This window comes from Anolis sagrei, chromosome Y (genome assembly GCF_037176765.1).
Source record: "Anolis sagrei isolate rAnoSag1 chromosome Y, rAnoSag1.mat, whole genome shotgun sequence".
Lineage (NCBI taxonomy): Eukaryota > Metazoa > Chordata > Lepidosauria > Squamata > Dactyloidae > Anolis > Anolis sagrei.
Genome location: NC_090035.1, coordinates 23,901,505 through 23,913,888, shown reverse-complemented (window position 1 = coordinate 23,913,888; position 12,384 = coordinate 23,901,505). Strand labels below are relative to the sequence as shown.

At 47.0% G+C, this 12,384-nt stretch overlaps 2 protein-coding genes across 3 annotated transcripts in view; both read right to left on the bottom strand.

Moving 5' to 3' along the window:
* Positions 1-4,363, bottom strand: part of LOC137095152 (uncharacterized) — a 30,618-nt gene extending 26,255 nt beyond the window's left edge. For both annotated transcript variants that reach the window (XM_067461465.1, XM_067461466.1), the window contains exon 1: positions 2,662-4,363. In XM_067461465.1, coding sequence (XP_067317566.1) covers positions 2,662-3,183 — 522 coding nt within the window. In that variant the 5' untranslated portion in view covers positions 3,184-4,363. The remainder of the gene's footprint in view (positions 1-2,661) is intronic.
* Positions 4,364-4,446: 83 nt separating this feature from the next.
* Positions 4,447-12,384, bottom strand: LOC132781907 (acyl carrier protein, mitochondrial). Its single transcript, XM_060786450.2, has 5 exons — positions 12,165-12,384; positions 9,481-9,603; positions 6,458-6,545; positions 6,240-6,352; positions 4,447-4,658 (listed from the first exon to the last, which is right to left on the bottom strand). Exons 1-4 carry the CDS (start codon positions 12,378-12,380, stop codon positions 6,261-6,263), a joined length of 519 nt encoding a protein of 172 aa, XP_060642433.2. The 5' UTR covers positions 12,381-12,384; the 3' UTR covers positions 4,447-4,658; positions 6,240-6,260.

Genomic DNA, 12,384 nt, shown 5'->3' with positions numbered 1-12,384 from the left:
CCCCCCTACCATAAAATTATTTTCATTGCTACTTCATAACTTTAATTTTGCTACTGTTATGAATCGTTATGTAAATATCTGATATGCAGGATGTATTTTCATCATTACAAATTGAACATAATGAAAGCATAGAGATTAATCACCAAAACATGTTTGGGGGAGTATGGACAATGGATGATGGGCTTTGCAGTACCTTAACAGATTCAGCTCTGACTTCCACAGACAACTGAGACCCCCAACGAATGAAAGACCTGGAAGAAACTTGGCACACAGAACCCCCATAACCAACAAAAAAAAAATACTGGAGGGGGTTGGCAGTGATTTAGAAGAGATATAGTTCACTTATATCTGGAGAGCAAATGTGAACCCAAACAACCATGGATCTGGACTAAACTTGGCACAAGCACTCATTATGCCCAAATGTGAACACTGGTGGAGTTTGGGGAAAATAGACCTTGACATTTGGGAGTTGTAGAGTTACTATTTTAATATTATTATTAGACTCAGTTGGAAGGGACCCCAAAGGTCATCTAGTCCAGCCCCTCTTTTATGCCAGGCAGGAAAAGAGTTACTATTTTATTATTATACATTATTATTATTATTATTATTATTATTATTTTCAGTTGGAAGGGACCCCAAAGGTCATCTAATCCAGCCCCCTCTTTTATGCCAGGCAGGAAAATAAGAGTTACTATTTTATTATTATACATTACTACTACTATTATTATTATTATTATTATTATTATTATTCTCAGTTGGAAGGGACCCCAAAGGTCATCTAATCCAGCCCCCTCTTTTATGCCAGGCAGGAAAATAAGAGTTACTATTTTATTATTATACATTACTATTACTATTACTATTATTATTCTCAGTTGGAAGGGACCCCAAAGGTCATCTAATCCAGCCCCCTCTTTTATGCCAGGCAGGAAAATATGAGTTACTATTTTATTATTATACATTACTATTACTATTATTATTATTCTCAGTTGGAAGGGACCCCAAAGGTCATCTAATCCAGCCCCCTCTTTTATGCCAGGCAGGAAAATAAGTTATTATTTTATTATTATACATTACTATTATTATTATTATTATTATTATTCTCAGTTGGAAGGGACCCCAAAGGTCATCTAATCCAGCCCCCTCTTTATGCCAGGCAGGAAAATAAGAGTTACTATTTTATTATTATACATTATTATTATTATTATTATTATTATTATTAGACTCAGTTAGAAGGGACCTCCAAAGGTCATCTAATCCAGCCCCCTCTTTTATGCCAGGCAGGAAAATAAGAGTTACTATTTTATTATTATACATTACTACTATTATTATTATTAGTAGTAGTAGTAGTAGTAGTATTCTCAGTTGGAAGGGACCCCAAAGGTCATCTAGTCCAGCCCCTCTTTTATGCCAGGCAGGAAAATAAAGAGTTACTATTTTATTATTATACATTACTATTACTATTATTATTATTCTCAGTTGGAAGGGACCCCAAAGGTCATCCAATCCAGCCCCCTCTTTTATGCCAGGCAGGAAAATAAGAGTTACTATTTTATTATTATACATTACTATTACTATTATTATTATTCTCAGTTGGAAGGGACCCCCAAAGGCCATCTAGTCCACCCCCTCCTTTATACCAGGCAGGAATATAGAATTTGTATTGTTATTATTATGTAGTATTATAAGACTCATACAATTGAAAGGGAACCCCAAAGGTCATGTAGTCCAGCCTCTTCTTTCTGCCACACAGGAAGATAGAATTACTGCAGGAGCGATAATAATAATAATAATAATAATAATAGTCAATGGAAGGGCATTGGCCTTGAGTTTTGGAGTTGTAGTTTGCCTACATCCAGAGAGCACTGTGAACTCAAACAATGTTGGATCTTTATCAAATTTGGCACAAAAACCTGATGTCCTGGAATTAGAATCCTGGTGCACTCGAGAGGCGCATGGAGGCAGACGGATGAGATTCCAGCATCCATGGCCCCTTGGCCCTGCTGCTTCTCTCCCCCGGTGGCTGCGAAGGGCGAGGATGAGGGGTGGAGCTGGATCTGAATGGAGGGAGGGGCCAAGAGCAAAGGAAAATAAGGAATGAAGGAGGGAGGGAGGGAAGGAAGGGAAAGATGAGAGGAAGGAAGGGATTATGGCAGAAGGAAGGAAGGAAGGAAGGAAGGAAGGAAGGAAGGAAGGAAGGAAGGGAGGGGAAAAGATTGGAAAAAAGAAGAAAAGAAATAAAGAGAAGGAAAAAAGAAAGAACGAGGAAGGAAAGCACTTGGGGCTGCAGAGCTGGAAGGCAGCATCTCTCTCTTCACTACGCTCCTTGTCTTCGGCTGCTCTCCTCTTGCTGCCCTTTGGCCCTGCTGCTGGCATGGCGGTTGCTGCTGCTGGTTTCCCATCTGGGGGCAACAGGACCAGCAAGAGGAGAGTGGCCAAAGACTAGGAGCGTGGCGAAGAGATGGGTGCGGCTCCCGCTGCCTGCCAGCCCTGCAGCCCCAGATGCCTTCCTCCCTTCTCTTTCTTTCCTTTTTTCCTCCCCTTTCCTTCTCCCTTCCTCCCTTCTCTCTCTTTCTTTCCATCATTGTCTCTTTCTTTCCTTCTCTCCTTCTTTCTTCCCTTCCTTCCCCCTCCCTCCCTTTCCTTCTCCCTCACTTGACTCACGCTGCCCGTCGGGTCTAGCAATCGGCAAAAGCCAGGCGAGGAAAGCAGCACCGCGTGGCCTGGCCTGCCGGGAAGCCCCGCCCCTGGCTCGCGCCGTCCATTGGGCTTGGTAAGCTGCTGCTGGTTTCCCATCTGGGGGCAACAGGAGCAGCAAGAGGAGAGTGATAAGCAGCGCAAGCCAGGCGAGGGGATACCCGCAATGCTAGGCCAGGCGAGCGAGGCAGCACTGCGCAGCCTGGTGGAGGGGGCGGGGCCAATGGACATGGCCCGGCGACCCCTCTGGGGTCGCGACCCCCAGGTTGAGAAACGCTGCCATATACCACCACACTGGTCCTCGGCTCTTCTGTGCCTTAAAGTCAGCTCCAATTGCAGGGGTTTCGTGGCCATTTGCGTTAAGAAATAGTAGCCTTCACCCCTCCCCCCCAAAATGGCCTTCCTCTTCCTCTGAGTATTTGTGACCTGCCCACACAATCTACTTTGCGACCTTTTCTTCCACAACGGGGAAGCACCTTCCAAATACATATATCTCACAGCAGTAAGGCTTTAAGGAAATTATGGGAAGCATGCCAAATGTTGCCAACATCCAGCAGGGCCAGGCAGCATATTATGTGGAATGCTGGGAGTTGGAATCCAAGAATATGAGGTTCAAAGGTTGACTGAAACTCCAATTCAACGCATGGCTTTTTTCCTGGAACGCCTGCACCAAATAACATACAGGGTACACAAGCAACAAGGCTTTGGGTGCTAAAGCAGCTCCAGGAACTAAGCAACAGGGAGAGGCAGATAATATGGTAAATACATTTGTATTATTACTATTATATTGATTAATTTACCATATTATCTGCTATTATTACTATTATTGGAAACCCTGGTGGTGCAGTGGGTTAAACTGTTGATCTGCTGAACTTGCTGACTAAAAGCTCAGCAATTTGAATCCAGGGAGTGGGATGAGCTCCCACTGTTAGCCTCAGCTTATGCCAACTTAGCAGTTCAAAAACATTGCAAATGTGTGTAGATCAATAGGTATTACTTTGGTGGGAAGGTAACAGCTTCCCACCAAGATCATGCTGGCCAAATGATCTTGGGGGTGTCTACAGACAATGCCAGCTCTCCAGCTGAGAAATGGAGATGAGCACCAATCCCCAGTCAGACACGACTAGACTTAATGTCAAAGGGAAACATTTACCTTTACCGACTATTATTATTAAAACCTGAAATAGAAAAGCAGCTCTTCCTCCTCCAGCAAGACAGGTCCTTGCAAAAGGCTCAATTTGTTATTGTCCTGTCTGCAGAATGGATCAAAGTGAAGGTGATCAGTGCAGGTGAGTTACCCCAAATTTGGGGAGAAGTCAGATTATAATTTTAATTAGAATGATGATGGTGGAAAGAGAGGGAAAGTTTCCAGCGAAAGGGAATGTTCTTTGCACCCATTAAGAAAACATATCAGGAAGGGGCCCAGAAAGGTCTGTGTCAAGGACACCGTGATATCATGAAAGCCACCAACTGACTGGAGTTCTTCAGTGCCACCTTCTGGCCATTCTCAGCCACTGATCAAATGCTGCTCCTCAGGCAGTGCGAGGAAGCACATGCCTCCCTTGATTCTGTACCAGGAGCCACTGGGGCAAGGACGATGGGAACCAGAGCCAAACTGAAGTGGTCTTCCTCTGTTTATTTGGCTACAAAACCACTTTTCCCCAGAAGCTGATGTGTTACTCAACCAAAACTGAATCCAGACGATGACCAGAAGCAAGGAATCCAAAAAGTGAATACATTTGTCCGTGTGGGTGAGAAGAAGGGAGCCAGTAACAGCCTCGCATTTATTTCAAAGGCCAACATAGATTTGTACAACATTAAATACAGCAGCTGGCAGAACTATCTGTCCGAGACCAACAGTGACTGATGCAGTGAGGGGCACAAAGGGGTCCGTGAGTCTTGATTGCCAGGGTCCCCCCTTTCCTGCGCGCACCATCCAGGCCCTCAGGGCAGAACAGAAATACCTACGGAAAATAGAGCAGAGACTGCAAGGCACCACAAATCTTGACCTTCCAATGGGTCATAAAGCGGGATGGCCGTGCCCTCTCCCTTTCCAACTGCCAAGCTTGCAAAGATCACCCTTTCCCCCTTCACATTTGGATTGCGCCTGGATTCTCCTTCTCTCCTCTGTGAACTTACCTTCCACTGGTTGCTTGTGTTGGCTTTTTAGGAAAGCTTCCCTCTTTCCCCAGAAAATCCTTGGCTTGGTCTCTCCGCTCTTATCAAACCCCAAGGGCCATCTGGACCAGGCATGTAGCCGCGGGGGGGGGGGGGGGGCTTGAGGGGCTTCAGCCCCCCTCGAAATTCTCATGGTGCTCTGCAAGTAGGCCTTACTGGTACATTATTTAAACTGTTAAACTGTTATGTTCATTCATATCATGATCTGATCACCATGCTCAATATAGACTCAGACTCAGCCCCCCCCCCCCCAAATCAAAATCCGCCCCCCCGAATCAAAATCCTGGCTACAGGCCTGCTCTGGACCCACCCTAATCCAAGCAAATCTTACTTGTGCCTTGCAAAAGATGCTCTGCTGCCTCCCCCCAAAGTTCCTGGTGTTCACTCTTTCATATTTCTTCCTTTGACCTTGAGCCCATTCCAACAGTAAGGCAGACAACCCACCTACTGACCCTCCTCATTCCATTCCTCGAAGACTTTCTCTTTTAATAAGGAAGAGTAGCTTCCAGGTATAACCAGCAAACATGGCAACACTGGCTAAGTAGAGTACTGAAGGCCTATATTATTATTATTATTAATAATAATAATAATCCTCTTTTTCTCTTTGAAAAGAGACTAAAAGCGACTCAGAATAAAACCAAGTACAACAGCCAAAGCCCTTCTCAAACTCAGATATCATAGAATCATATGAAAGAGACCACATGGGCCATCTAATCCTATTATTATTATTATTGTTATTATTATTCTTATTTATACCCTGCCTTTCTCCTTGTTGGGGACTCAAAGTGGTTAACAATCCCACAATTAGTCAATAATACAAAAATTAAAATACAGTAACATAGTAACAGTGTGATAAGCCCTATCCCCTGCCATGCAGGAAAAGCACAAAGTACCCCTGACAGATGGTCATCCAGCCTCTGTTTAAAAGCCTCCAAGGCAGTGAATTTCACTGTTGAACAGTTCTTCTTATGGTCAGGAGATTCCACCTGAACATGAAGAACCTCCTTTTCTTGTAACTTGAACCCATGGGTCCACTGAGTTCAGGGCAGCAGAAAACAAGCCTCTTCCTTGTGACATCCTTGAAGATATTTAAACAGGGCTTTCATGTTTTCTCTCTGCCTTTTCTTCTGGAGACTAAACAGACCCAGCTCTTTAAGCCACTCCTCATATGAGCGAAATCTATAATCCCACGTTTTGTTTCTGTCAAATCCTGTTCTCCTTGTTGAAAGAGGAACCCAGCAAGGGAGCCTGACCTATACTGCCCTTGCCAGGCACTACTGTTGGATACTCTTTGACCAACTGCCCAAAGGAGAGCATCTTTTTTTATGGGACTGGCATCCCAAGGCCCTGAGTGTGTGTCTACTTACTCAGCTCAATGGACGCGTGCTTTATTCATACACATCTTTCTTATCGGCAATGTACTCTACAATCTCTTGGGGACACATTAGCTTCTCCGCTTCCACATCAGGAATTTCAAACCCTGGGGAAATAGGGCCCTGTTTAGTTCATCCAGATACGGCTAGAATTGGGTGAGGTTGATGTGATTCCCCCCAAGGGCCTTTGTAAACATCAAAGGAGGCTTTACCGAATTCGTCTTCCATCGCCATGATAATCTCCACTTGGTCCAGGCTGTCCAAGCCCAGATCTTTCATGAAGTGGGAACTTGCTGTGAGCTGGAAGGAGAAAATTGGGGGGGGGGGGGGGGGGAAGAAGTCCCATCACACACAACGTAACAGAGAATCCACAATCTTCCTAAGAATGCACAAGAGTCTCACTATCTCACTGGGTACTGTTCAAACACTCAATGTTGGCCAGCTCCTTGGTTCACTGAGGAGCTGGCAGCGATGAAGCGAAGGAAGAGGGAACTAGAGAGCGTGTGGCGCTCGGACCCAAGCGAGCCAGATCGAGCACGGTTTGTGTCCTTTCTAAGGGCATATGCCGCGGCAATAAAAGCCGCAAAGAAAACTTTCTTTGCGGCCACTATTGCGTCTGCAAAAAACCGTCCGGCGGAGTTGTTTCGGATTGTCAGAGGTCTTTTAACTCCCCCTACCTCAGGTGGGAGCCCTGACAACTCGGCCACGCGCTGTGAAGCATTTGCTCGGTTCTTTGCAGACAAAGTCGCTTTGATCCGTTCTGGGCTGGACGCCACATTAAATGCAGTCTCTGTGGATGTGACACAAGCACCTGCTTGTCCTATTTTGATGGATTCTTTTCAGCTTGTGAAGCCCGAGGATGTGGACAAGATACTTGGAGGAATGAGGCCTACCACGTCCATCCTAGACCCCTGCCCATCCTGGCTTCTGAAAGAGGCCAGAGGGGGATTGGCTGAGTGGGTAACGATGGTGGTTAATGCCTCCCTCCGGGAAGGCAAGATTCCAGCAAGCCTAAAACAGGCTATTATAAAGCCGCTGTTGAAGAAACCATCATTGGACCCCACTAAATTTGACAACTTTCGGCCTGTTTCCAATCTTCCCTTCTTGGGCAAAGTCATGGAAAGCGTGGTGGCCTCACAACTCCAGGTATTCTTGAGAGACACGGATTATCTGGATCCGGCACAGTCTGGTTTCAGACCGGGACATGGTACTGAGACGGTCTTGGTCGCCTTAGTGGATGATCTCCGCCGGGAGCTAGACAGGGGGAGTGTGTCCCTGTTGGTGCTCCTGGACCTCTCAGCGGCCTTCGATACCGTCGACCACGGTATTCTTCTGGGACGCCTTGCAGGGATGGGCCTTGGGGGCACCGCTTTGCGGTGGCTCCAGTCATTTCTGGAGGGTCGTACCCAGAAGGTGTTATTGGGGGACTCCTGTTCAACACCACAGCCTTTGACCTGTGGTGTTCCTCAGGGCTCCATACTGTCCCCCATGCTGTTTAACATCTACATGAAGCCGCTGGGTGAGATCATCCGGAGTTTCGGGGTGCGGTGTCACCTGTACGCAGATGACGTCCAACTCTGTCACTCCTTCCCACCTGCTACTAAGGAGGCTGTCGAAGTCCTGAACCGGTGCCTGGCCGCTGTAACGGTCTGGATGAGGGCGAACAAACTGAAATTAAATCCAGACAAGACAGAGGTACTCCTGGTCAGTCGCAAGGCCGAGCAGGGTATAGGGTTACAGCCTGTGCTGGACGGGGTCGCACTCCCCTTGAAGGCGCAGGTTCGCAGCTTGGGTGTGACCCTGGACTCATCGCTGAGCCTGGATCCCCAGGTTTCAGCGGTGACCAGGGGAGCATTTGCACAGCTTCGGCTCGTGCGCCAGCTGCGCCCGTATCTTGGGAAGTCTGACTTGGCCACGGTGGTACATGCTTTGGTCACATCCCGCCTCGACTACTGCAACGCTCTCTACGTGGGGCTGCCCTTGAAGACGGCCCGGAAGCTCCAGCTAGTCCAGCGCGCGGCAGCCATGTTATTAACCGGAGCGGGACGCAGGGAGCACACAACGCCCCTGCTGTCCCAGCTCCACTGGCTGCCGATTTGCTACCGGGCCCAATTTAAGGTGCTGGTATTATCCTACAAAGCCCTAAACGGTTCCGGCCCAAAATACCTTGCGAACCGCATCTCGGCCTACGAGCCCACGAGGACCTTGAGATCATCTGGGGAGGCCCTTCTCTCGGTCCCGCCTGCCTCACAGGCACGCTTGGCGGGGACGAGAGAGCGGGCCTTCTCGGTGGTGGCCCCCCCGGCTATGGAACTCCCTCCCTGCTGAGATCAGACAGGCGCCTTCCCTCATGGCCTTCCGCAAGGGCCTGAAAACCTGGCTCTTCGAAAAGGCCTTCAACTAAGTGCTCTGTTTTTTGGAATGACCACCGGAATGGACTATGACTATGAGATTGACTATGACCCCAAACTAGACGAAGCGGATTTTTAGATGTTGTGTTATGGTCTTGATCTAATGTAAATTGTTGTCTTTTCTATGTTCTGTACACCGCCACGAGTCGCCCTCGGGCTGAGAGTGGCGGTTAACAAGTGCAAATAATAAATAAATAATAAATAAATAAATAAAAGTGATTACAATAACAAACTCACATTGAACCCCCAGTTACCTCCCCCAAATACCAGGAAATTCTGATTTCTGTCTTCATTTTATGTTCTAATTGCATCTGTATGGCAGGATACAATTTACACAAATAAAGAACAACATCTACAGCGGTTCTCAGACTGCATCTATATTGTGGAATTAATGCACTATGGCACCATACTAACTCCCATGGATGAATACTATAGCATCATGAGCCTTGTTGTTTGGTGGAGAACTAGGACACTTCTGCAGAAAAGGCTAAAGACCTTTTAAAGCCACAACTCCCAGGACCCCATAGCATTGAGCCATGGCAGTTAAAGTGGTGCTAAACTGTATTCATTCTACAGTATAGATGCACCCTTGGGCTTTATAAAATTACAACTGTGTTGAACTGGATTATCTAAGTCTACACTGTCATATAATCCAGTTCAAAGGAGATAATCTGGATTTTATATGGCAGTATAGAACTGTCCTTCGATGCATCTTCATACTAACTTGAAAGGTGATGAAGGCATACTGAGGTGACCTTCAAGGGTGCTGTATGTTCAGGGCAAGCACTTATTAGAACCCAGGGAAATGGAGGCAGGGGACTCACTTTTTCAGGATCGATTTTGTCATAGAGTTTCAAGACGTAAAGGACCCGCTCCTTGATGCCATCCAGCGTGAGGGGGGGCAGGTCAGCATAGTGGCGGCTCAACTGCAGGAATGTTTCTGAAACCTGTTGGAGAAGCAAGAGGGGCCTTTGTCAGAGAAGCAAGGACTTTAGGCTCCCTGGAGAAGAGGTCTAAAAATGGACACAGGGTACAGATATCCAGTAGTTGCACTGTGATAGGGATGAACCTGCAGCAGGGATTGAAGGGGGGATGTCAGCACATTTATTTTATTTTGTATCAAAAGCATTGCATAAATTAGTATAAAACTGGTAAAAATTGATGGAGCGCAGGCGGCTAAATATCTTTTGACCAAAAATGGGCAACAGCAATGACATTGTCTGTAGCCTCCATCAATTCTTCCTCTATACACGAGGACGGGCATAGTGGACAAGCATACAGACGCAGAGTTGTCTGTTCTGCTCCAGTCACACAAAGTGTGGGATTCTTTTAGGTAGTGCCATTTTGCCATGTTGTCTTTTGATCTGCCCACTCCACTTCTCAGTCTGTTCAGGGAATTCCAAGTTGCCAATTCTTGGTTTGCCCCTGGAGGAAGACCCTCATGGGGAGCCATCCAGTTGCGATTTCCTGGTTTAGCTGCCCAGAGAGGAGACGCCAAGGGAAGTTGTAGTTCTCATTAAGCTTTTTCTTGATTTGAGTCTACTGGGAGGAGGCTGGTACCCGTATAGTGGGTGGCTTTCACAGTGTTCAACCTTATTTCTGTACCCATGTCGAAACATGGGTCAGATACAGGCACACGTAACTTCAGGTAACATTTGAGTCAGGGAATGTAACTTCAGGCAAAACCAATAAAGCTTTGAGACAGGAAAAGTAATCTCCAAGAAGAATAAACAAAACCCTTGAGCCTGGGAATGCAACTTCAATTGAAAAAGACACACCTCTGAGTCATGGCAAATAGCTTAAGTAAAAGAAACCAACTTCTGAGGCCTCCTCTACACTGCATATAAAATCCAGATTAAATATTAGTATATTGTACTGTCAGGATCCAGTTTCCGGAGCCCAGACTTTGGCGCCGAAAACTAGACTCCTGACGTTTCACCCTGATAAGGACCCTGCAGCTGGTGGCCTTGGAGGGAAGCAGTTGTCTGGTGGCGGGAAGCTTTTGCGCGGGGTTTTGGGTTTGGCGGGAGTTCACGTTTTGAACTGGTGGGAGTGTATATAAGGGATTGCCCGCTGCGACCAGGCAATCCCGGCTTTTCTGTGTCTGAGTATCTGATAGTAAAGTTCTTTGTTTGATTACGATGGAAGTCTCGTGTCATCATTGAGCCCAGCTGTCGTGAGCTGACATTGTACTATACCATTATATTGTAATATTGTTAGTAATATTACATGTAATATAAATATATAAATATAATATCATATTATTAGTAGTAGTGATATTATAATATCATATTAGTAGTAGTAGTTGCAGCATCCCGAGCTCTGAGGATTACCTGGGAAGGAATCCCACTGGAGCATTGCAGCGCACCCAAATACCTGGGAGTGACCCTGGACCGTGCCCTGACCTACAAGAAGCACTGCCTGAATATCAAGCAAAAAGTGGGTGCTAGAAACAATATCATACGAAAGCTGACTGGCACAACCTGGGGATCACAACCAGACACAGTGAAGACATCTGCCCTTGCGCTGTGCTACTCTGCTGCTGAGTACGCATGCCCAGTGTGGAACACATCTCACCACGCTAAAACAGTGGATGTGGCTCTTAATGTGACATGCCGCATTATCACGGGGTGTCTGCGCCCTACTCCACTGGAGAAATTACACTGCTTAGCTGGTATTGCACCACCTGACATCCACCAGGAAGTAGCAGCCAATAGTGAAAGGAGCAAGGCAGAGACATCTCCAGCTCATCCCTTGTGTGGGTATCAGCCAGCACTTCAACAACTTAAATCAAGAAATAGTTTTCTAAGATCTACAGAGACACTCGCTGGAACACCCCAGCAAGTGAGAGTCTAAAAGTGACAGGCTCAAACCCAGAACCTCAATCAATGGCTGATACCAAATGAGAGACTCCTCCCAGGCACACAGAAAACTGGGTGACTTGGAAGGCACTGAACAGACTGCGCTCTGGCACCACAAGATGTAGAGCCAACCTCAAGAAATGGGGCTACAAAGCTGAATCCACGACATGCGAGTGCGGAGAAGAGCAAACCACTGACCACCTACTACAATGCAACCTGAGCCCTGCCACATGCACCATGGAGGACCTTCTTGCAGCAACACCAGAAGCACTCCAAGTGGCCAGATACTGGTCAAAGGACATTTAATCAATCTTTAGCTTGTAATCTTTGTGTTTTGTCTGTCTGTTTGTTTGCTTTGTTAAAAATGTAATACAACTGTCCGGTTGTTCCTGACACAATAAATAAATAAATAATAGTATTGTAGTCTGAGAATGCAACTTCACGCAAAATAGACCTCTTTGAGCCTGGGAAAGTAACTTCAATTAGAAAAAGTCCCTGGGAGTACTGGGGGGTTTTAGCTCTGGATGGGAGAGCAGACTGTAACTCTTCGAATGTCACTTCTGCTTGAGGGCCCTGCCATTTCTCCTTATCGGCGCCAGAGGGTCACATTCAAGGCCTCAGGCCTTCCCCGGGTCCTTGGGCCTCACCTGCGGTGATCGGAGGAGGGTTAGGAGGGGAGCCGGCGAGAGGAGGCGGGCTCCGGCCGAGAAGGAGGAGGCGAGGCGGGAAGCGGAGGAAGCCGAGGCGGCGAGGCTCCGGCAGAAGCAGGCCGAGGAGACCAGGAGGACACGCGCCGCCATCTTGGGCCCCCGTCGCGCGTGCGCAGAACGCAAAAGGGCGGTCACGTGGTGTCCTCCCGGCATGCAA

Coding starts and splice junctions, on each gene's coding strand:
- LOC132781907 (XM_060786450.2), bottom strand. CDS start 12,380: ATGCCGGGAGGACACCACGTGACCGCCCTTTTGCGTTCTGCGCACGCG. Junction 6,546..9,480: donor ACAAAATCGATCCTGAAAAA/GTGAGTCCCCTG, acceptor TTCTCCTTCCAG/CTCACAGCAAGTTCCCACTT. Junction 6,353..6,457: donor GGCGATGGAAGACGAATTCG/GTAAAGCCTCCT, acceptor CTATTTCCCCAG/GGTTTGAAATTCCTGATGTG.